At 42.4% G+C, this 22,085-nt stretch overlaps 1 protein-coding gene across 1 annotated transcript in view; it reads right to left on the bottom strand.

Annotated features, from left to right (window-relative positions):
• Window positions 1-22,085, bottom strand: part of mnat1 (MNAT1 component of CDK activating kinase) — a 96,128-nt gene that overhangs the window by 26,899 nt on the left and 47,144 nt on the right. The window contains exon 7 of the mRNA XM_033027426.1: window positions 18,198-18,319. Within this exon, the coding sequence (XP_032883317.1) occupies window positions 18,198-18,319 (122 nt within the window). The remainder of the gene's footprint in view (window positions 1-18,197; window positions 18,320-22,085) is intronic.

Raw genomic sequence — 22,085 nt, 5'->3', positions numbered from 1 at the left:
GGTAATTCTCAATATTCCTTCCAATTCTCAATATTCCACTGAACAATTAGTGAGCAGTAGTTACGAAAAAAAGCTACCCAACTATTTATAAATTGTCCAACACATCAAAGTCTTTCCTTAAATAAAGAGGCCAGTACCGACTCCCCTACGCCCTAAATAACTGATGCATCACCTTCCTATTTTTTGCATTAATTTAAATCGATTTCCCTTTCAGAAATCCCTTTGACTTTGCCCGATTAATTCAAATTTATACCTCAAACATAGAAAATAGGTGCAGGAGTAGGCCATTCGGCCCTTCGAGCCTGCACCGCCATTCAATATGATCATGGCTGATCATCCAACTCAGTATCCTGTACCTCCCTTCTTTCCATACCCCCTGATCCCTTTAGCCACAAGGGCCACGTCTAACTCCCTCTTAAATATAGCTAATGAACTGGCCTCAACTACCTTCTGTGTCAGAGAGTTCCAGAGACTCACCACTCTCTGTGTGAAAAATGTTTTTCTCATCTCGGTCCTAAAGGATTTCCCCTTTATCCTTAAACTGTGACCCCTTGTCCTGGACTTCCCCAACACCGGGAACAATCTTCCTGCATCCAAGTACCTATAGTAATATCATTATTTATAGCTTGCAGGATATTCCTAATTTCAAACATTTAGATAATTAGCACGTGGGTACCTGCTTTCAGTTTCATTCTTTTTTTTTAATTAAATTATATTTTCTATTTTCCTATTAAGTAGATCCTTCCTCACATCTAGGGAATCTAAAACCAATACGTGAATAATTTCACCAGCCACTTCTTTTAACATCCAAGGATGAAGTCCATCATGATACAGAACCCTATCAGCTCACAACAGATCCTTCTGTTCTTGTACGCTCATTAGGGATTTTTTTTTGTGCACTCACTTGTTTTCTATGTCCTCTCCAATTGCAATGCCTAATGGGCCTGTCCCACTTAGGCAATTTTTTAGACAACTACAGATGATTAGTTTGTCGCCACACATTCGCCAGTGGTTGCCGGGAGTAGTTTCCTCAGTCGCGCAGACATTTGTAGCGTCTTTCTGGTCGCCGCTAAATTTTCAACATATTGAAACATTTTGGCGACAATGGGTATGACGCCAAAGAGAGTAGCTTGATTCTCCCAACGTAGGTGCTGTCGTAGGATAACGTAGGTTGTCGCCGGTTTTTCAGCGACCTGCTACGACTATGCCAGTCGCCGGCAGTTGCCTAAAAAAATCGCCAAGTGGGACAGGCCTATCACACTCAATGAAATCAGATTGCCACTTTTATACCAACTTACTAATTTGAAAAACCTTGCTACTCTAAATTGTTTATACTGCTCTGAATATTTTAGCGTTAAAACATGTGGTTTAATTTATAACTATCCAGGATATATGGCAGCCTACAATGCACAATGAATTCTGAAAAAAATCTCTCAATTACTTTGTGGATTGCCCACAAACCATCCGATTGGGATGCACGGTGGCACAATCAGTGCTGTTGACTCACAACTCTAATAAACCTCAGGTACTGTCTGTGTGGAGTTCGCACATCTACTCCATGGCATTACTTTTTTTGTAAACCAGCATCTATAGTTCCTTGTCTCTCCATGGCAGTATGGATTTCCTCCTGGTGTTCTGGTTTCCTCCCAAATTCCAATGGCATGTCAGTAGGTTAAATGGCTGCTGCAAATTATCCCTTATCATAGGTTAATGGAAAAATTAAAAAAGGGGAGGTTATGAGGAGGTTCAACTGAAAATACATTGCGATCTCAGAAATCCAATTAGAAAATGGGACTAATGGGAATTATCTCGATATCTTGAATTAATCCTACAGTATGGGTTGAATAGCCACCTCTTGTGCCATTACAAATATATAATAAGATGATATTCCTAATGGCTGCATTATTTTAAGAATGCAAGAAACAGAAGCTAGAATAGGCCATCTGACTCACTATTCAGGGTTCCCTCACTATTCAGTTGGATTAGAGCTGATTTGATTACTATAGGTGTCAGAAGTTACGGGGAGAAGGCAGGAGAATGAGGTTAGGAGGGAGTGATGGACCAGCCATGGTTGAATGGCAGAGTAGACTTGATGGGCCAAATGGCCTAAGCTTATTATTTTCAACCTCTATTTTTCAGCTTGATCTCCATAACTCTTGATTTCCTGCAAGCCTAAAATCACTGTGTAAACATTACAGACTGAGCATCTCCAGGGCATTCAAAAAGTATTCAGACCCCTTCACATTTTATGTTACAGCCTTATTTTAAAATAGATTACATTCATTTGTTTAATGATCAATCTACACACAATACCCCATAATGAAGAAGTGAAAACAGGTGTTTAGAAATAAATAACTGAAATATCACATTTACATAACTATTCAGACCCTTTGCTATGACATTCAAAATTGAGCTTATATTCATCCTGTTTCCATTGATTATCCTTGAGATGTTTCTACAACTTGGAGTCCACCAATAGTAAATTAAATTGATTGGGCATGTTTTGGAAAGGCACACACCTGTCTATATAAGGTCCCACAGTTGACAGTGCATGTCAGAGCAAAAACCAATCCATGAAGACAAAGGAATTGTCCATAGACCTCCGAGAAAGGATTGTGTCGAGACACAGATCTGGGGAAGGGTATAAACCAATTTCTGCAGCGTCGCAGGTCCCGAAGAGCACAATGGGCACCGTCATCTAAAAATCAAAGAACTTTGGAATCACCAGGACTCTTCATAGAGCTGGCCGCCTGGCCAAACTGAGCAATTGGGGGAGAGGGCCTTGGTCAGGGAGGTGACCAAGAACCCAATAGGCACTCTGACAGAGCTCCAGAGTTCCTTGGTGGTGATGGGAGAAACTTCCAGAAGGAAAACTATATCTGCAGCACTCCACCAATCAGGCCTTTATTTTTAGTGGCCAGCCGGAAGCCACTACACAGTAAAAGGCACATGACAGCCCACTTAGAATTTGCCAAAAGGCATACGAAACAAGATTCTCTGGTCTAGTGAAACCAAGATTGAACATTTTGGCCTGAATGCTAAGTGTCACGTCTGGAGGAAACCAGGCACCACTCATCCCCTGACCAATACATACCTACGGTGAAGCATGGTGGTGGCAGCATCATGCTGTGGGGATGTTTATCAGCGGCAGGAACTGGGAGACTAGTCTGGATCAAGGGAAAGATGAACGGAGCAAAGTACAGAGAGAGCCTTGATGAAAACCTGCTCCAAAGCGTTCAGGACCTCAGACTGGGGCGGAGGTTCACCTACCAACAGAACAACGACCCTAAACACACAGCCAAGACAATGCAGGAGTGGCTTCGTGACAAGTCTATGAATGTCCTTCAGTAGCCCAGCCAGTGCCCGGACTTGATCCCGATTGAACACTGAAATAGCTGTGCATCGACGCTCCCCATCCAACCTGACAGAGCTTGAGAGGATCTGCAGAGAAGAATGGGAGAGATTACCCAAATACAGGTGTGCCAAGCTTGTAGCATCATACCCAAGAAGACTTGAGGCTGTACTCACTGCCAAAGGTGCCTCAACGAAGTACTGAGTAAAGGGTCTGAATACTTATGTAAATGTGATATTTCATTTATTTCTTTTTAATTACTTTGCAAAAATTTCTAAACACCTGTTTTCGCTTTTTTATTGTGGGGTATTGTGTGTAGATTGATGATAAAAAAATTTGTTTAATCCATTTTAGAATAAGGCTGTAACGTAACAAAATGTGGAAAAAGTGAAGGGGTCTGAATACTTTCTGAATGTACTCTACAGCCCAATAAATAAGTTTAAATATTCCCTACCCAATGAATTAAGGATTTGTTCTTCACCTGAAGTCTTACATAGGCTTTTCTTGATTGCAAGACTTTAGTTCCATAGTCCCAGTTAGAGGAATAACATCGCAGCATCCACTTTTGTAAAGTGCTCTGGTGATTTTATATCTTTAAGAAGCCCCACGTTGCTCAATCTCTTCTCTTCTCATTGGACAGCCCTGTGAATTCAAAAGTCTTTCCAGGGAACTTTTGTTCCTATTGGCTCTAAGTAAGCATGTAATTATTTTGGAACTGAAATAAAAAATGTGGTCTCACAAAAATCCCAAACCATTTCAGCCACACTTTGCACATAGTTCAGGTCACTTGAGTATACAAGATGGTATGTCCAACAGACCATGGTATTTCTGCCAGGTCTGAGGGCTTAATTTTCAGTCATGCAAAGTCTGCATTGGTACATTGATGGCAATGGTAAAATTCATCATCAATGTTTCCAATTTCTGCAAAATGAATTTCAATTTCCTGAATCTCACTATGAATTTTTAACCAACAACATAGTGATTGGGTAGATTTTGTCCTCAAGCCTCTTGACTGGACTTAAACCTAGAACCTTCATATTCAGTTAAAAAAAAAGAAAAGAAAATGTTACCAGTAACTGAGCCACAATTAATTAATGCTATGTGGAATTCTGAAAAGATATTGATAAGAAATGTAATAAGTTCAGCAAGGAACCATATTCTAGGGATCAGAAAACAGTTGGTTACCCACATCATTAGATTCCTTAATGATTCTGAAACCAATGAAAGCAAGCTCACAAATTATAACATATTCAACAGAATTAAATGTTAGTAGAATAAAATATCTAAAAATGTATGGAGTTACATGGAAAATTTGGGTTAACCCAAGAACTATAAAATCCACAAAGGTTTTAAGAGTTCCGAGTTACACCTTTTATTAATTGCAAAAAATAAAGATGTTGCATTACTGTTTTGATGAAAAGTCATCAACTGTAAATATTAAAACTTCTAGGAATATATGTGGCATGCTTATTATTTCCAATTACTTTATTTTTTGCATTATATTAACACCCAATTATAATCAAGGCTATATAAAGTATAAACTATATAAATTATAAACTATATGGGATCATGGACTATACTGGGAGCTCAAGGAAAAAAATGTGCATTGAAAGTGAAATTTGTTATAATAAGAATCCTCTAACATTCAGAAAGGGAAGTTTATTTAATTGCCGGTAAATTGATCTCTATAACTCTAACCCAAATGCCACTGTATACATTTCAGATTGAGCATTCACATTTTTACAGGGCAATCCTAAGCATTTTACTAAAAATTGCATTAGCCATTGTTTTTTGATACGTCAGATGACAAAAGTATTGCTTATCAGTCAGAAAACAAAGTTAATAAAAATGACAACCATAGTAATGCAGGAGAGCATTGTTCTATTCTAATATAGCATAACTGATTACATAAATGTAGATGACCAACTGTTTACATGAACTCCACCAATAATTGCATTTGAGAGCATACTAGCCGTCACAAATTTCTTTCACACCATTGCAGCAGTGTTTATTGTATGTTTAAATGTACCCCATAAATACTGCACTAATAAATCTGGAGCCCAGCAAGCTTTCAAAGCAGTTGTTTCTCAAATTTCATAGCTTCACTCAACCATAAAGCTGTCAAGTTGTTTCAAAGATGGCAAATTGAGGTCAGCATCATTTGAGTTCTTTCCCCCTTCCTCCAGTTTCCTCTCGAGTAGATTTGGAAAATGTAAATGTCTCCCAATAATTTCCAAAAGTAGAATATTCCTATCTTTCTTAATATATCTTGGAAATAAATAAAGTGGGGATGTTTCAAAGCTCAAGGACTATTATTTACACAAATTAGATTAACATTGCTGGAACAATATTTAAATGACTACTAAAAAAATAGCATATTTTCCCAAGGACAGTTGCAATATCTTTAAATAATATATAGTATTAGATACTAAATTCCATGATCACTGGTTAACAAACAAAATGCTAATTACGGAATGGTCAAGAGTACCGTTTCTGGACTACTTCATATTTGTTTTCTAAAATTGGTGATCTTAAATGAATTGTGCTGATTACATTTCATCATGCATACTTTGTAAAGTGCTTTGGCATCAACCCGCAGTTTCCTGCATCAAGGAATGCCACCAGATTCAATGGCGAAGTATATTGAACAAGATTAAAAGCAGGAGAAAGTGGTACTGAAAATCTATATTGTCAGTATTTCCCTGTAAGAATAAGATGCACAACACATCATCCATAAGGAAAAAGGGATGAGCTCATAAATGCAGTGATGTCACTGTCAGACATATACCAAGGACCAAAGAATATGTAGTATGTTTGTCTTTCTTTTAATATTAAATAATATTTTATTTATTTTAATATTAAAAACCCCTCAAGTAATGCTTGTTGTTATTCATGATTTTATTAAATTTGTGCAGTTATTTAATTATACCAACTCAAAAAAAATTAATAACTTTATACTTTACATGATTTGCACACGTTGCTGAGAATATCCAAACCTTATTGTCAGTATTTATTTAGTTTTGTCCACTTTTCAAAATCCACGGTCATTGAAAGCCTACACCACCTTGCAGATGAAGCCAGGATTTCTACAAATACCAACTTTATTTGTACAAGGACGACAACACTCTGAAAAGTTTACAGCGTAAATATACTTATAGATACTTTTGGAACCTGTATTAAATGCAAAATCAGCAGAAGTTAATTACATTATTTTGGTCATCACCTAACAATAATATCCAAATTTTCAGCTGGCGTTTTCAGTTTATAAATTATAATCACAATGAAGTAATTCATTAAGGCTTAACAAATTTAATGTCTAAAAATTGATTTCCAAACAGTTGCCATGACATCCACATTCCCTCCATTCACCTTATCACAGTCGAGCAAAAAAAAACCACAAAATGTCATCATTAAATTGACGTTCTACTAATCCAGCTATTAGGCAAATACAAAATCTTGTATTGGCTTTCCACCCACTTCCACCATTATTGTGGAACTACACGCATAGACATAAAAGCAAGAAAATGAACGTATAATCAAAGAAAAATTATCTTGGCCAATGATGTAGATTTATGGCATCTTAAAAGGAGCAAAATAAAATTAAAATGTAGAATGTATGGCGGAGGAGGGGGACTGCAAAATTCTAACATGTGGTGTTCAAGTGACTAAAACCATGGCAGTCAACAGTGAGGCTATATACAAGAGTGCTATATACAAGGCTCGTTAGAGAAAATACACTGAAAAGAACCATACAGTTATAAACATGATGAACTTTAAATATGACACCCCTGAAGCACGAGCCACAATTAGGGTTGGTGGATGAATGGGGCTTGGCAAACATAGGAAACACACAGCAGAAACTTGGATGAATGGAATTTATTGACTGTGGATGGGCGCGAGGGAAATAATAAGTAATTTGTTATAAAAAGTTGAGTTAAGTCAAAACCAAGGATAAGGATTTCAATGGCAAATTGAGTGAGGTAGGGACAACGTTAGGCTGTGTACTCTAGCAGAAGTAGGTGGTCTTTGTCAGAGTCATACTGCAAAGGAACTGGCTATGCAGCCCACCGTGTCAATGTTGACCAATGGACATCCTTTCTTATTACACATTTTCCACCACTTGGCCCACAGCCTTCCATGCTCAGCTGATTCAATACTCATCTAGATTCTTCTTATGCTATTAGCGACACTATTTCATAGAAACATAGAAAATAGGTGGAGTAGGCCATTCGGCCCTTCGAGCCTGCACCGCCATTCAATATGATCATGGCTGATCATCCAACTCAGTATCCCATCCCTGCCTTCTCTCCATACCCCTTGATCCCTTTAGCCACAAAGGCCACATCTAACTCCCTCTTAAATATAGCCAATGAACTGGCCTCAACTACCTTATGTGGCAGAGAATTCCACAGATTCACCACTCTCTGCGTAAAAAATGATTTTCTCATCTCGGTCCTAAAATACTTCCCTCTTATCCTTAAACTGTGACCCCTAGTTCTGGACTTCCCCAACATCGGGAATAATCTTCCTGCATCTAGCCTGTCCAACCCCTTAAGAATTTTGTAAGTTTCTATAAGATCCCCCCTCAATCTTCTAAATTCTAGCGTGTACAAGCCGAGTCTATCCAGTCTTTCTTCATATGAAAGTCCTGCCATCCCAGGAATCAGTCTGGTGAACCTTCTCTGTACTCCCTCTATGGCAAGAATGTCTTTCCTCAGATTCCATCAATCTCTCCAGCAATGCACTCCAGGTACTCATCACTCACTGGGAGGAAAAGGTTCTCCTCTTGCCCCCCGAGAATCTCTTACACGTTCCTGTTGTGGAGCATGTGAAAAGTCCAGTTCATATACAAGTACGTGCAATAGATTCTTTTTTTTTTTTATTGTTCCTTTATAAAATGTCCTCTTTTCCGAGTTTCAGTATGGAGTGTTATGCAGCCTTAGGTCTGTGCATGCGTATTGGGGTAGGGGATAGAGAAAATATGCCTCTGATTCTGAACCAGGTTAGACTGGGAAGGATTCTAATTAAGTATGTGAATTTAGTTGGCTTTAATTTCAATTGCAATACATTTTAAAATATTTAATATTATTTTAAACTGCAGAAGGGCTTTGCCAGTTGTCAAAGCTTTCAGAGGTATTTTGGGAACACAAATCATGGAGGAAAAAGGAAATTTATATTAGTTCAGTTTCAAAAAAAATTAAATCAATTATTAAAATCATGAAATTGTAGTGGCCTGGTCAAGGTCAGGAAAAGACCAGATGCCAGGCGGATTCAAAAGAAGCTTTTTAATTCCAACAGTCAGAGTACACACCACGACACCCTTGTCAGAACCCCTAGGAAGTGTCGTCAGGAAACCCCGTGGCAGGCCAACGCCCGTCCCTCAATCGGCGAGGGGGATGATCCAAGGAGTGGCCTACCCCCCAGGGACCGCCACAGGACCCCCCAAGTACCCGAGGTACGAAACGGACAGGAGGGCGTACACGGCGGCCAGCCCGGGTGCACACAACGCTCGGCCCCGGAACAGGCGACTGATCAACAAGTGCGGGGGACGAAGTAGCCAGAGGAGGAGGTACCCTAGACAGAGGCCGCCCTCGCTTATGGGGCAGCGCTACCAGCGCCGGCCGATCGATATCAATATGTGCTGGCTTCACAGGACCCCCCATGTCCAGGACGAAAGTCGACGAGCCATGTTCCAAGACCCGGAAGGGACCTTCGTACGGCCGCTGTAGAGGTGTCCGATGTGCATCCCTGCACAGAAAAACAAACTGGCAGTCCTCCAGAGCAGGACGGAAGGACCCATGACAAGAAGTGGGCACCGGCGCCAGCTTGCCCACCGTCTGTCGAAGACGTTACAGAGCGTCCGAAGGCTGCTCCACCTGGCCACGTGCCGGCGGGATGAACTCCCCAGGCACCGTTAACGGAGACCCATACACCAACTCGGCGGAGGAGGAGGCCAAGTCCTCCTTGGGTGCGGTGCGTATCCCCAGCAAAACCCACGGTAGAGCGTCTACCCAGTCTGGGTCAGTGAGCCGCGCCCTCAGGGCACCCTTAAGCTGTCGGTGAAACCGCTCCACTAGGCCGTTCGACTGCAGGTGGTACGCCGTCGTGTGGCGCAGACGAACACCCAGGAGGCGTGCCATGTCCGACCACAGCTCTGACGTGAACCGAGACCCCGGTCGGAAGTTATGTCCAGTGGAACACCGAACCGGGCGGTCCAGTGCGCCAACAATGCTCAAGCACAGGTGGTTGTTGCGGAATTCTGTAGCGGAATGGCTTCAGGCCACCGCGTGAAGCGGTCCACAACGGTGAATAGATGCGTCATGCCCTGGGACAACGGCAGCGGCCCCACGATGTCCACGTGAATGTGGTTGAAACGTTTCTGAGGAATGGGGAACTCCTGCAACGGCGCGTGCACGTGTCGTTGCACCTTGGCGGTCTGGCACGGGATGCAAGTGCGCGCCCAATGTCCAACCTCCTTCCGCAGCCCGTGCCACATAAAGCGGGAGGCTACCAGGGCTGTTGTCGCCCTGATGGAGGGATGCGCAAGTCCATGGAGCACCTCAAACACCCTGCACCGCCAGGCAATGGGGACGATGGGTCGCGGAACTCCAGAGGAGACATCGCACAGCAGCGTGGTACCCCCAGGACCACAGACAACATCCTCCAACTGCAGACCTGAAACCGCCGTACGATAGGCGGCCATCTCCTCGTCGACAAGCTGAGCGGCTGCCAGGGCGGAATAGTTGATCCCCTCACCGACTTGGAGAACCGTGTGGACTGCAGGTCTTGATAAGGCATCGGCCACCCTGTTAAATTTGCCCTCAACGAACCGGATGGAGGTGGTGTACTCGGACACATACGCCAACTGCCTCTGCTGCCGGGCAGACCACGGGTCTGATACCTTGGCGATCGCGAAGGTTAGCGGCTTGTGGTCCGTGAATGCAGTAAATGGTCTTCCCTCCAGAAAATAGCGGAAATTACGTACGGCGAGATACAGGGCAAGGAGCTCACGGTCGAAGGCGCTGTAACGACGCTGAGGACCACTGAGATGCCTGCTGAAGAAGGCAAGTGGCCGCCAGCAACCCTCAACGAGCTGCTCTAACACTGCCCCAACCGCAACCTCAGAAGCATCCACCGTCAAGGCGGTCGTGGCGTCCTCTCGTGGGTGGACGAGCATTGTGGCATCAGCCAGTGCCTGTTTAGCCCTCTCGAATGCCGCTGTTGCTTCCACGGACCAATCAACCTCCCTGCGATGACCAGCAATCAGGTGGAAAAGCGGACGCATGACTGCGGCTGCTGACGGCAGGAAGCGGTGATACAATGTGACCATCCCCACGAATTCCTGCAGGCCCCTAACTGTGGTCGGACGGGGGAACCTGCGGATAGCGTCCACCCTGGTCGGCAGAGGCACCACCCCTTGTGCAGTCACGCGGTGGCCGAGGAAGTCGATAGCAGTCACCCCGAAACGGCACTTGGACGCGTTGATAGCCAAAGCGAAATCGCTGAGGCGCTGACACAGTTGACGGAGGTGGATGCAGTGCTCCTGTCGCGAGCGACTGGCCACCAGAATGTCGTCCAGGTACACAAAGACAAAGTCCAATCCGCGGCACATGCAGTCCATAAGCCGCTGAAATGCCTGCGCGGCGTTCTTCAACCCAAACGGCATCCGCACAAATTTGAATAGACCAAATGGTGTAATAATGGCCGTCTTCGGGATATCGTCAGGGCGGACCGGAAATTGATTGTACCCTCGCACGAGGTCCACCTTGGAAAATACGGATGCTCCGGCCAGATGAGCATTGAAGTCCTGAATGTGCGGGACCGGATACCTGTCGGCGACGGTCGCATCATTCAGGCGACGGTAATCCCCACACGGGCGCCAGCCCCCGTTCTTCTTAGGGACCATGTGGAGCAGTGACGCCCATGGGGTATCGGAGGGACGCACGATGCCCATCGCCTCCATCTGGCGGAACTCCTCCCGAGCTAGACGGAGCTTGTCTGGGGCGAGACGACGTGCCCGGGCATGCACAGGCGGGCCAGTAGTGGGGATATGGTGCTCCACCCCGTGCTTGGGGGTGGAGGAGCAGAAGTGGGGTTCGAGAATGCCGGGAAAATCTGCCAGGATGCGCGTGAAAGTCGCATCCACGGATGACAGGGGGCCATCAGGGCCAGAGCATCCGTGTTTTCCAAGATGGACCTCGTGCGAGGGTACAATCAAATTCCGGTCCGCCCCGACGATATCCCGAAGACGGCCATTATTACACCATTTGGTCTATTCGAATTTGTGCAGATGCCGTTTGGGTTGAAGAACGCCGCGCAGGCCTTTCAGCAGCTTATGGACTGTGTGTGCCACGGCTTAACTCGCCTCGCAGTTAGTTGGTCAAGCGAACCAACCAAGTAATAGTACTTAGTCTCATCCTGCGTGATACCTCTCACAGCAAACTGTGCCTCTGCCTGCTGGAACCAGGTTTCGGGTTCTTCGGTCCACAGAGTTGGGAGCTTCAGCGCAACAGCGTTATTATCCCTCACGATGCATGATGAACGACGTGGGGTCACCAGTGTAGTGGCCTGGTCAAGGTCAGGAAAAGACCAGACGCCAGGCGGATTCAAAAGAAGCTTTTTAATTCCAACAGTCAGAGTACACACCACGACACCCTTGTCAGAACCCCTAGGAAGTGTCGTCAGGAAACCCCGTGGCAGACCAACGTCCCTGTCCCTCAATCGGCGAGGGGGATGATCCAAGGAGTGGCCTACCCCCCAGGGACCGCCACAAAATGGTCATTTCATTCTTTTTTAAACTATGGAGAAGTTGCACTTCTCCACATATAGTCAGGCATTTATGAAGAAAAAGATTTGTTGAGAATGTCTGAGAAAAACAGACGGACAGAGGCTAACAGGTCAACTCCTGGAATGCTTATGGTTGCTGTTTATTAAGTTCTGCAAAGTAAAAGTTAAACTTGGTCACCAGGAAATCATAAGCCTTGAAACAACTTAAATTGCTGGAAACAACCAAACATCGTCAGAGAATTGTAGAAAGGTGAATCGCAAAAGGCCTTTTCACCCATCATGATGGAGAACGTTCTACATAGTTCAGTCACACATCCCATTCCCTGATCTGTTGAATTGGAGATTTCAGCACAATTTGATTTTCAAATACATTTTTAAAATCAGTTGAGTGTTTCTGCTTCCACCATCCTTTCGGTGGTGATTTCAGATCTTCAATGCTATTTAAATCCACTTACCCTCATGACTGAACTCATTTTCTATGCAATATAAAGCTATCTTAGCCTCAACTTTTGAAATGTCTTGATTTTATTCACCAAGAGCTACCAGCCTTGGAGGGCATCTACCACACGCGGTGCCTCAGGAAGGCCCTCAGCATCCATAAGGACTCATCACACCCCTGCCACGGTCTGTTTCAACTACTTCCCTCCGGCAGACGTTACAAGGCCTTCTACGCCCGAACCTCCAGACTCAGGAACAGTTTTATCCCAAGAGCTATAGCGGCTCTGAACCGGCCCTAATGAGTGCCCCCCACCCACCCCCTTTGGACAGTCTCCCTCAGATGGTCACGTCAATCAATTCAGCTTGTTTATTTATGTATTGTATTTATTTACCTTTCTTGTACATCAGTGGAGCTGCACACTAAATCTCGTTGCACTGACGTGCAATGACAATAAAAGATATATTATTATTATTATTATTATTATTATATTATTATTATATTATTCATTTAAATCTCCCCTAAACCTCCATTGTATTAATGAAACTGCTATATTCTAATTAATTAAGTTTGAATTGTTCACCTGAAGTAACTCAGAGCTATAGAGAATGGAAACAGTCCCTTTGGCCCAACTCATCCATGCTGACCAAGTTGCCTAACCAAGTTAGCCTGTACCTGGCCAATATCCATCAAAACCTTTCCAATCCATATACCTCTCTAAGACTCTTTCAAATGTTGTACTTATACCTGTCTCTGCCATCTCCTCTGTTAACTTGTTCCTTATATGCATAACCCCATTTGTAAAAGAGTTATTTCTCTGGTTCCTCGTAAATCTTTCCCCTCTCACCTTCAATGTTCTCTAGTTTTAAACTCACCTCTTTGAAAATACTGTGGCTATTCACCCTATCTATGCCCTTCATCTAAATAACTAAATGTCTCATCTTGACCACTTCCTGTCTGCGCTGTATATTAATTTTAGAAAAAACGCTACCATATAACCATATAACAATTACAGCACGGAAACAGGCCATCTCGGCCCTTCAAATCTGTGCCGAACACTTATTTTCCCCTAGTCCCATCTACCTGCACTCAGACCACAACCCTCCATTCCTTTCCCGTCCGTGTACCTATCCAATTTATTTTTAAATGATAACATCGAACCTGCCTCCACCGCTTCCACTGGAAGCTCATTCCACACAGCTACCACTCTCTGAGTAAAGAAGTTCCACCTCATGTTAGCCCTGAACTTCTGTCCCTTAATTCTCAAGTCATGTCCTCTTGTTTGAATCTTCCCTACTCTCAATGGGAAAAGCTTATCCACGTCGCTATATATCGCTATGATATTTGGCCATCTTACTCACAATCCTCCTGCGCAGAGGCGGCCCTGAGGATTTTTCCGATCGATGAAAAATAAAAAAGTTATGAGTGGTTAAAAAAATCTTGAGATCAGCTGATTGGTCCTCTCACCTGTCAATCACCACAATGAAGGTAACGCCCCTTCGGGGGGTTGGGGGGGGGGGGGGGCAGGACTATAAAACCCTGGATGCCTGGACGCGAGTCAGTCACTCTTGAAGATCGCGAGGGAGAGTCCACAACTGTGATTCTAAGCTGTGAATCAACTGAACTGTGAGTCTACAATGTACTTGCAATAAATGATTTGTTAGCCCTTAATGACAATGCAATGAGTTGTTTGGCAAATTGGTGGTCTGCACTCTGCTTGAAATGCTATGAAATGGAATTTGGTGGCCTGCACTCTGCTTGAAATGCTATGAAATTGAATTTGGTGGCCTGCACTCTGCTTGAAATGCTATGAAATTGAATTTGGTGGCCTGCACTCTGCTTGAAATGGAATTTCAAGGAATAGCCGTGAGTGAACTGCCAGCGCCCGAGTGACTGATCTGCCAGCCCACCAGCCCCGAGTAACTAAGCTGCCAGCCCACCAGCCCTGAGTGACTAAGCTGCCAGCCCAAACATGTGAACGCATCTCTTCAGTCCCCTATTCCCATCCTCCATATCCTCCCTCACCCCACACTCTACCAACTCTCCTCCGCTTCCTCCCCTCCTCTCTCTTCTCCCGTCCCCCATTTTCAGTTATATTGAAACATGCAAATTCCAATAAAATACAAGAATTCAATGTTTATTAATTGCATCAAATAGATTCAATGGTTAAAAATTGTTAAGAGTATTTCATGTAAAATTGTTTCAATTCGTACAATTTCTCACAAAGATAAATCCTTAACTGAGAAAAGCTATTTTGAACGCATATACTTTAAGAATGTAGGGAATTGCAAAATTCTGAAATCCACAAAATGAAACACTTCTTGGTCATTATAGTATATAATGGCAAAGAGACGGAAATCAAGAAGTCTGTTAAAAATGGAAAGCTTGTTAGTCACTGAGCAGACAACATTAAAGGTCTACTAAATGGTCATGCAGGAAATAACTGAAAGTCTGCAGAGTAAATTTGAAAATTTTCAGGTGTTGATTTACAACTGGTACGTTATGGACTACTGCATTTATATGAGCGGATAAAAAGGTTCTCCTCTAAATTGAAATACACCCAAACTGACCATCAGAGGTGTGCAGAACAGAATGTTTTCCTTTGTGTGGCAATAAACTATATACTGTCTATTATTAATTTCTGAAAGAACATTGAAAGGATATTCTTGAAATAATATGTATAAAAAATTGCCAAGACCACAAAGATTAAGGAACCCCATCTTGAAAAGCGGAATTGTACTTCTTAAGAAAAATTACATCTGCACACCTGCTGCTCTGTCTCTGTGCAGGAAACCAAACCAGATCCACATCATAAAGTGGTATAACACTACTTATTAAAGCATTAATCATGTTCGATTTTGTCCTGACAGACTGCCAAAATGTACCATTACATCACTAAAAATATCTATTAAGCAAAACCTGAGTTTGACATTTCACAGAAACGCACCAAGCTCAGAAGTATGACCTATTGTGAAGGGTCCTTTTCTATACTCACTTTTAATTTAAAAGCAGAGGATTAAATTGACAGTTTACATAGCATTTCTTCTGCAATCTGTTTGATTTAATTTGCAATTTAAAAATCTAGGCCTAACTCAATATCTTTTGGAAAATCTAGCAAATTAGAAACCGTAGGATTAAAAAAATATCCCACATAAAATGATTTATATTACTTCCAAAAGAATGTTTAACTTAATGAATGGTTATAATTTTAAACAGTGTAAATCTGTCAACACATATTGCCTTTAGCAATTTATAAATACTTACTTTTGCAGAACATTTAAAAATGTTTCTTAGAGAATGAAACAAAATTAATTTGTAAAATTACAGAAGCAATACCATTTCATTGCTCAGAAAAGAAAGCTGTAAATCACTACTAGAAAAAGCGCAGTATAAATATAGGTGCAAAACCATGAAATTAACAATTAATTCCAACAGGACTACAATAACTGCTGGCAAAGTTTCTTTTTACACTCCTCACCCCAAATGCAACCACACCACCACCACACTATTTGAGAGGGAGAAGGGTAAATCACAGGTGTCAGTATTAACAGTTGATCAAAGGGGACTATGGAGCCATGAGGGAGGAGCTGGCCAAAGTTGATTGGAAAGATACTCTAGCAGGGATGACAGTGGGACAACAATGGCATGTATTTCTGGGAATATTACAGAAGGTGCAGGATCGGTTCATTCCAAAGAGAAAGAAAGATTCCAAGGGGAGTAAGGGGCAACCGTGGCTGACAAGGGAAGTCAGGGACAGTATAAAAATAAAACTATCTTGACATGGAAGTTACTCAGGAGGATCAGTTTGGCCCTATAGTCCAGGATCTTTTCAAGATCCACAGTACATCTTTGTAACACACAGCATTATCTGAAGCTCCGGTTTGGGGAATTTTACTCTGATGACCACAGATGCCGATTCCAAATTTCATACAAAATTTATTAATTCCTTATGGAAAATCACTGTATTGTCGTACAAGCTCGCTATTGATGGCGAAGCTCAATCCATGAAGAAGGCATTCCTTTTCCACATTTTACATCACCTGTTTTAGCTACATGGCAAAATTGATGGCATGGTGGCCGTCTGAGTTTCTGAGCTATGACAGTTCTATTGTATAGTATCGTGTGTGTAAGAAGGAACTGCAGATAGACACAAAAAGCTGGAGTAACTCAACAGGACAGACAGAATCTCTGGACAAAAGGAAAATATTACGTTTTGGGTTGGGCCTGAAATCGGTTCCTGCACACCTTTGGAATGTGGAAGGAAACAAGAGCACCCGGAGAAAACCCATGCGATCAAAGGGAAAAGGAGCAAACTTCATACAGACTGAACCCATTTGAGGATCAATTCCAGGTTTCTGGCACTTTTAGGCAGCAGCTTTATGGCCAATGTACTGCCCCATAGTCTTGAACTGAATTAAAATATACAGCAGCTGTAAAGGGGGACATAGCGTCACTTAGAGATTGAAGACTGAAAATGGATAATTTCTTTTTTTTAGCAACCAAAGTTATCAAGGTATAATTTTTTTGTGCGTTAGAAAACAAAATATAGTGGCACAGCTGGTGGACTTGCTGCCTCACACGCCAGAGATCTGTGTTCGATCCTGTCCTCAGGCACTGTCTGTGTGAATTTGCACATTCTCTCTGCAAGCATGTGGGTTTCCTCCCACATCCCAAAGGCACATTGGCTTTGTAGGTTAACTAGTCTCTATAAAATTGCCCCCAATGTGTAGGGAGTGGGTGAGGAAAGTGGGATAACAGAACTGGTGTGAATGGGTAGACAAAAATGCTGGAGAAACTCAGCGGGTGAGGCAGCATCTATGGAGCAAAGGAATAGGCGATGTCTCGGGTCGAGACCCTCCTTCAGACTGACATCGGGGGGGGGTTGGGGGCAGGAAAAAGAAAGGAAGAGAAGGAGACAGCAGGCTGTGGGAGAGCTGGGAATGGGAGGGGAAGGAGGGAGAAAGCAAGGACTACCTGAAATTGTTCATACCGCTGGGATGTAAACAATCCAAGCGAAATATGAGGTGCTGTCCTCCAATTTGCGGTGGGCCTCACTCTGGCCGTGGAGGAGGCCCAGGACAGAAAGGTCGGATTCGGAATGGGAGGGGGAGTTGAAGTGCTGAGCCACCGGGAGATCAGATTGGTTATTGCGAACAGAGTGGAGGTGTTGTGTGAAGCGATCGGCAAGTCTGCGCTTGGTCTCACCGAGGTTGATCATACACTGAATTATCCAACCACATTTTTGTTTGGAAATGGAAAGAGATAATAGAAATTGCATTCATTGCAATGTGTAAAAAGAGTTGAGATACTGTATTATAATATATCATGTCTTGATGGGTGAATATGTTTAGTTTGTGACTTTATTTGAAGCAGAAATAATATGTGAATGCTTCAATGAGCATAATTCCGACTGGTAACTACGCACTTCGTCCGAGCACATTATCACACGCGTCATGCAAGCCATCTTAAATGACCACCTAAACTGTCATTTGGCATCCTAAAAGCTGCCTTGGTTGCCTGGCTGGAAACAGAGAAAAAAATGAGTCCTGTTTTTATGTTTCCACTCAATCCTTAAAAGAACCAGACAGGTAATTATTGTGCAAATTTGAATTTAATCCTTACCCTTGTGTTCCAAGCAGCTCATATTCTGGAACATCAGGTCCAAACATCTCCATCTGTAATGGTTGGTACATATACAAGGCCTCTTCAATCTTTGGCACAGGCTGCAAGGATATTTGCTGACCCTGTTTACAAAATATTTTGCACATTAGGTGTACTCATCCTCAAATAGATACAAATTTCATACTTAAAAGCATGTGCCATGTGTCAAACTATTACAATTGAAAAAGTATAGCTACCGTCTGCTTTAAGGAAATAGTCAAATCAAAGTTGTAAGATTCATTTTAAAGACATTTACAGAGTAACCTAGATTTTCCATCAAAAGTATTCCCCCTCCCACCACAACCCATTGGTTGAAAATTTGCAAAACTCACTAAATTCCAGAAAGATACCAAAAGACTGAAAAACAGCAATGTGATTTCCTTGTATAAAATGGGAGGAAGACAGAGGGCAGGGAACTATCAGCAAGTTAGTTTAATTTATATATTGTTGGGAAGATGCTGGAGTCAATCTAATTTGGGAAGGCAAAATATAATGAAACAGATTCAGCTTGGTTTTATGAAAGATGAATCATGTTTGACAAATGTTCTCAAATTATTTGAGGAATGTCAAGGAGCGAGAGAAGAATCTGGAGATGTCATGAAGATAGATTTCCAAAAGGCATTTCACAAAGTGCGACACAAGATACTGGTGCATAAATTAAGACACCAACGTATAGGAGGTTGCATGTTAACACAGATTGAAACTGGCTGTCACAGACAAAGAGTTGGAATAAATAAGTCATTTCAGGATGCAGGGATGTACATAGAGAATGTGTGAACCAGGACCCCAGTGTGTTGGAAGGAAGCACCAGAATTGGAGCCCTAGCAATCTGGTAGGGAGCATAGCAAACAACACCTGGTCGGATAGGTGCCAAATAACAGGAATTCTAAATAGTCATCGTGCCATACAGCACGGAAACAGGCCCTTCAGCCCAACTTGACCACACTGACCAAGATGCACCTGCTTGTGTTTGGCTCGAAACCCTCTAAATACTTTGTCCGTATAGCTGTCCAAAAATGTTATAGTATCTGCCTCAACTACCTCCTCTGGCCATTCGTTCCTTATATCCACCACCCTGTGTGTAAATCTTTCCCCTCTCACCTTAAACCTATGTCCTCTGGTTCTTGATTCCCCTACTCTGGGTAAAAACTCTGCATTCACCCTCTCTTTTTCACCTCATGATCTTATACACCTATTTAAAATCACCCCTCATCCTCCTGTGCTCCAAGGAATAAAGTCCTAACCTGCCAAACCTCTCTCTTTTGCTCAGGCCCTCAAGTCTTGGCAACTGAATAATCAGACAGTGGATTATTGGAGTTTAACTGCAATGTTGAATATAATATGTACAAAATATTTACTGTCCTCTATAGCATAACAAAGGATAATGTGGTGTTCCTTCAGATTTAATTGAGTTCCAGTGAAACTGTAAAAAGCCAGCAGCAGGGAGAGCAGTGTGCAAGTCAGGTAGAGATCAACAGCCAGAAGTGACTGGAAACTGTGCTGCTTGCAGACTGAAAGTAGTGATCGACAAAGCAGCCACCAATCCTGTAATTGATTACATCAATGTAAAGACAATTATATCATCAGCAGAGAATAAAATATCCCAAGTTAAAAGCCAAGTACGAATTTTATGCCCAGAAAAACAAGTGAAAGGAGGGAAGAGAATTAGATACACAAGACAGTTTTTCTCAAGATTCCAGCTTATTCAAACTACTAGAGGAACTCAGTGAGCCAAGCGGTTATACAGGGCCCTAGTGAGACCACACCTGGAGTATTGTGTGCAGTTTTGGTCCCCTAATTTGAGGAAGGACATTCTTGCTATTGAGGGAGTGCAGCGTAGGCTCACAAGGTTAATTCCCGGGATGGCAAAACTGTAATATGCTGAGAGAATGGAGCGGCTGGGCTTGTATACTCTGGAACGATGAGAGGGGATCTTATTGAAACATTCCGATTCAACTTTAATTGTCATTGTCAGTGTACAGTACAGAGACAACAAAATGCAGTATAAGATTATTAAGGGTTTGGACACGCTAGAGGCAGGAAACATGTTCCCGATGTTGGGGGAGTCCAGAACCAGGGGCCACAGTTTAAGAATAAGGGGGTAGCCATTTAGAACGGGGATGAGGAAGCAATTTTTCACACACAGAGTTGTGAGTGTGTGGAATTCTCTGCCTAAGAGGGCAGTGGAGGACAGTTCTCTGGATACTTTCAAGAAAGAGACTCTTGAAGATAGGGCTCTTGAAGATAGCGGAGTCAGGGGATATGGGCAGAAGGCAGGAACGGGGTACCGATTGTGAATGATCAACCATGATCACATTAAATGGCGGTGCTGGCTTGAAGGGTTGAATGGCCTACTCCTGCACCTATTATCTATTGTCAGTATATAAGGAGAAAAATGGACAGGCACGGTTTTGTATTGCAACCTGACACACTGTTAGTCCTTTTTCTCCACAGATACCACCTAGCCCACTGAGCTCCTCCAGAAGTTTGTTTTTTGTTCAAGGGAAGAGAACGGTCAAAGACGAACCACATGAAAGAATGAGAAAGGTGGAAATTGGAAGCAGATCAATTACATTTCCCAATTTCGGGCGTTGAACAAGAAACATGGATGCAAATCAAGCTGAGTTTACATTTTTACATGCAAGGTAAAGTGAGGTACAGTTACAATTAAACATTTCGCTTGCAGTAATGTCCCATGGATCCAGACAAAAAAAAACTAAACGATAAAAGAGGTAACCACCATGGAACAGCAAGTGTTCCACATTTCACAAAAATGCTAGGGCCCATGTTATTTTTTTTGGATGAACTGAAACAAAAGTGTCAGACAATGTAAAAATATAATCATCCAAGAGGTAGTGGCATAAAGACTGAGCCCGAGTTTAAAAGACCTTCTTGTGCAGACCAAATATATACATTTGAATAAAGATGAATTAATGTAAATTTAACCCTTAGCTAACACTTGACAACATTTTAGGAATAATCCGTGTAACTAATTATTTAAGTCTTTTTGTGATGCTCATAACTTTGTTTGTTAACAAAGTTGGTCTTTGACAAAGCAATTGATCTCCTGCAGTATTAGTCACGAACATGAAGGCAACTTGTTTAAATACTTGCGTTCAAGCATGACAATATGTGACAAAGATGAAGTGCATATTGTAGCACACCTCTTTAATTTAGACGTAAGAGTCTAAATTATCTCTATCTTGCAGTCAATAATTCCACAGGCACATGAGGTGATGTTGGAGGATAATAATGTTTTTGTTCATTTGCAGTTCTAATTAGATGTTAACACACCCCCCCCCCCCCCCCCCCCCAAAGACTTCAAACAGTTTTCAAAAATAAAATGAAAGTAGTTACAGGAATTATTTTGAGTTGTGAAAGTCAGCCCAAATATACTATATTTTTAAATTATTAATGATTTGTGTACAAGAGAGGTTTATAAGTATTGCACTAGCTTGGATGGAGCATACTGGTCAGCCTGGATTAGTTGGACCAAAGGACCCGTCTCCAAGCTGTATGGCTCCATGAAAGTGAGACTGAAATATTATTTTATAAATTTTACACGTTTTAAAATTCAGGGTGCAGTATAAAATTCGGTTTTGGATAAATAAATTCATGGTTTACACAATTAAACAACAGAGCAGGTGTGGAAGGAAGTGGACAGTCAATGTTTCCGGGTGAGACACTTCACTGAGACGGAAAGAGTAGTAGTAGGGGAAGTAGGTGATGAGTGGAGAACAAAAAACTGCAGATTCTGTAATCTGGTGAAGAATTGGACTCGATCCGAAACGTTAACTCTTCATTTCCTTCTACAAATGCTGCCTGACTAGTTCAGTTCCTTCTAGATAC

This window comes from Amblyraja radiata, chromosome 9, assembly GCF_010909765.2.
Source record: "Amblyraja radiata isolate CabotCenter1 chromosome 9, sAmbRad1.1.pri, whole genome shotgun sequence".
Taxonomy (NCBI): Eukaryota; Metazoa; Chordata; class Chondrichthyes; order Rajiformes; family Rajidae; genus Amblyraja; species Amblyraja radiata.
The sequence above is the reverse complement of the archived record's forward strand: the minus strand, read 5'-3'. Positions and strand labels throughout refer to the sequence as shown.